Genomic DNA, 3522 nt, shown 5'->3' on the forward strand with positions numbered 1-3522 from the left:
AAAGGTTGAGCATCTAACCTGAGGTCACACAAGTGGGATACTGAGCCCATCCTTAGGACCCTTGGGAGCCCAGCAAGGGATGGGGCCAAGAGGCAACTAGAAACAGCGCGGCTGAGTAGCTAGGACCCGCGTGCAAAGCCCACGGTGGGCTCTCTCCTCACCCTCAGTTTCCCCACCTACGGCGAGTCGTCGCCACCAGGGTGAGCCCGCAAGGGACCGCCGGCCACTCCAACTCCCGTACAGACCGCGCATTGCGTTCCAGCTGGAACCGGTTTGGCGGGGCGGTTCGAGAGGGCGGAGCCCCTCCCTCGGGCATGCGCGAGTCGGCGCGAGCGCGCACTCCCTTTCCAGACCGGCCGGCCAGGGCGTGGGCCGCGCGGTACGCGTGCGCGCTTGCGCTGTGTCCCGCTTGCGCGCGCCCCCTGGCGGCCCCGGAATCCCGGGCGACGCGCGCGCGGCTGACGCGGGGGGCGGGGCCGGCGCGGGGCTTTAACCCGGAGGCCCCGCCTCTCGGGCGTACAAAACCGGAGCCTCGGGCCGGGCCGCGTGAGGGAGGAGGGTGAGTGCCCGCCGCTGGCCGCAGCTGCCGCCAGTCCATCCGTCACTCCGTCCGTCTGTCCGACCCACGTCGTCGTCGCCGCCGCCTCCTCAGCCCGGACGCCCGGGGCCCGCCCAGCGCCACCCGGAGCAGCCGCGGCCCCGCGAGGAGACGGGCGCCGCCTCCGCCCGGCCCTGCCCTGCCCTGCCCCGTCTTCCCGTCTGTCCGTCCGTCCGTCCGCCCGCTCGCTCGCGCTTCCGTCCTTCTGTCGGGCCGCTGGCCCTCGGGCCCTTGTCCCTGCTGAGCCCGCTTTGTCTCTCCCTAGCTCGCTGTCTCTTTGTCTCTGCTCTCGCGCTCTCGGCCCCTCCCTCGCTCCAGGATCTCGGGTCCCCTCTCCCAGCGCTCCTCTCCTCTCTTACAGCCACGGGTTCTGGCACCCCCATTCTTCGGGACTCCGTAGATCTTTTGGGGCCTCTCCTTCAGAACACACTCCACTCCCCCAGGCCTCTCCTGAGCTTACCACACATCCTGAGGGTCCTTCTTGATCCATGTGTCCCCGATTCCTGGGGGGGCTTAATTCCACCTACTCCATATTTCCCCGAGGGTTTCCCACTTCTCCGGTGCCTCCCATAGCCTCCAGAACCTTTTACATCCCTTAGTGGTCTCCTTGAACTCCCAGTGTCTCCCCAGCTCTCTAACTTCAGAACCTCTGCCTTTCCTGGATTTGTCCGCTGTCACTGTCTCTCCTTGTTCTCTGAGCGCCCCACTTCTCTGGACCCGGTCCCCCGCCTTGCTCTCCCTGCTTCTTTCACGAGTCTGTGTCGGTGGTCTCATTGCTGTCTCTGACGCCTGCCTCTGAGCCTTCTCTGTCCGGGGCTCTTGCTCCCTTGCTTCTCTGCCTGATCCCCTGCCGCCCCTTCTCTCTGCTCCTTGTCACTCCCTCTCCCTTTTCTGTCTCTGCCGGGTCTCTGGGTCTCTGACCCCCATCCGGCCCTCATGGCTTTGTGTCTGGAGCTCTTGAAGCAATGTGAGTGGTGAGGTGTCCGGGTCGGGCCGGGCGGAGTCATCCCGCAGGCTGGCCGCGGCAGAGGCTCCATGGGGTTGGCGCTGGGGCAGGGGCTGGCGCTGGGGTAAATGAGGCTGTGGGGCCTCTGGACCAGGGGAACAAGGATGGTGGGGCCAGGCTGTCTGGCGAGGGGGCTGCGGGGGAAGGGCCTTCCTGCCCTGAAGCTTTTGCTTTAGTTGCTTGAGTGTGTGGAGTGCGCCCTGGGCTGGGTATCCCTGCTGGTTTGGCCCTGCATGGCCTGGCACTTTGTGATCGCTTGTGGGCAGGCCTGGGCTATTTTGGAGCCGACAGCAGGATGTGATATCACTTGGGCGTTTATTTAGACCCAGCTGGGGGTGGGGGCTGCGTTCTTGCCAACTTGAGTAATGAAATTTTGCAGGGGGGTGTGGCTTCTTAGACAGCTGGGCTATACGGTTGTGGTCAGAACTTTTTAGGCTACCCTTAGTGGGCAGGTGAACAGAGGTCTTTGAATCTTGGTCTTACTGAGACCAGGATGAATTGGAGAGGAATCGTCCTTACAATGACTACCCTTGAGTATTGTATCTGGCTGTCTTAGACTCTGAAATCTTGATTAGACCAGCTCTAAAAAGTTTGACTTTGCGTGTGACCCTTGCGCTTAAGTCTCAGGTGTTCCATCTGTAAAAGGGATGATGAATGGGGGAAGTGGTACCAAAGGGTGTCATGAAGATCAAGTGAGGCATATGCTTTGTGAACGGTCAACCTGCCTTTCGACAGTCCCAGAAAGAGCTTTCCTGAGAGGGTACAGAGCTGGTGCCTGCAGAGCAGGCAGAGAGGTGGACCAGGCCCAGGACTCGTCCACTCCCATCTGGTTAAGAAATGTGCCCACCTTTCCAGAATCCCCAGTGCCATCTTCTCCTCGGTGTGTGAAAATAAGTTGGTATGCCCAGAGAGGTGCTTGTGCTGGGGAACGTTTGAATTTTCTGTGTGCCATTTATTATTTAAGGTTGGACCCTGCTAGTGACGCCTGAAAACAAAGTCAGCCAGCATGTGGTGAGCCACGGCTGCTTTTCTCTGTGTGGAGCACAAAGGTCCTAGCTGAAAGGTTCTGCTGAGAGCTGGGGTCTGCTATCAAGGGCTCTAGGATGTTCTAGAACTTTGGAACAGGGAGTGAGACCAGATATCATAGTCCCTGCATCTTACAGTTAAGGTGGAAGTCAAGAAGAACGGGAGGGGGCTGGAGAGATGGCTCAGCGGTTAAGAGCACTGACTGCTCTTCTGAAGGTCCTGAGTTCAAATCCCAGAAACCACATGGTGGCTCACAACCATCCTTAATGAGATCTGACGCCCTCTTCTGGTGCATCTGAAGACAGCTACAGTGTACTTAGATTTAATAATGAATAAATCTTTAGGCCAGAGTGAGCAGGGCCTACCTGAGTGGGCAACCTTCATTCCCAGCAACCACATTAAGGCTCACAACCATCCATACAGCTACAGTATACTCATATACATAAAATAAATAAATCTTTTTTTTAAAGAAAAAAAAAAGGAAGAGCCATGGAGGCTTGTACTCCTGGCTCCTGTCTCATGGCCATGCCTTAAGTCACTGCCTTGCTGGTATTACCTGCCCCTGGTGTGTAAATCAGTCTCTGTGTGTGCCTTGTGATAGGCACAATCCATGGAGACTGCATTCGGAAGGTCAGAGCTTGATATCTGGCCCAGAAGTGGAGGAGTCAGGACTCTAGTCCCCATATCTCAGGTGGTGACTATCCCTTTAGTGTCAGCTTCCTAACTTAAATTGGAATAAAAAGTCTTATCCTAGGACTGATTTAAAAAAAAAAAACATCCGGGCGGTGGTGGCACACGCCTTTAATCCCAGTACTCGGGAGGCAGAGGCAGGTAGATTTCTGAGTTCGAGGCCAGCCTGGTCTACAAAGTGAGTTCCAGGACAGCCAGGGCT

The 3522-nt window shown here is 57.8% G+C and overlaps 1 protein-coding gene across 4 annotated transcripts in view; it reads left to right on the forward strand.

Annotated features, from left to right (window-relative positions):
- Window positions 1–436: 436 nt before the first annotated feature.
- The window catches only part of Dlgap4 (DLG associated protein 4), a 40422-nt gene continuing 37336 nt past the window's right edge, over window positions 437–3522 (forward strand). For 3 of the 4 annotated variants that reach the window (XM_021195122.1, XM_029535818.1, XM_029535817.1), the window contains exon 1: window positions 566–1565. In XM_021195122.1, coding sequence (XP_021050781.1) covers window positions 1535–1565 — 31 coding nt within the window. In that variant the 5' untranslated portion in view covers window positions 566–1534. The other variant, XM_021195124.2, reaches the window with a different exon arrangement.

The sequence above is a fragment of the Mus pahari genome, chromosome 3 (genome assembly GCF_900095145.1).
Source record: "Mus pahari chromosome 3, PAHARI_EIJ_v1.1, whole genome shotgun sequence".
NCBI classification, from domain to species: domain Eukaryota; kingdom Metazoa; phylum Chordata; class Mammalia; order Rodentia; family Muridae; genus Mus; species Mus pahari.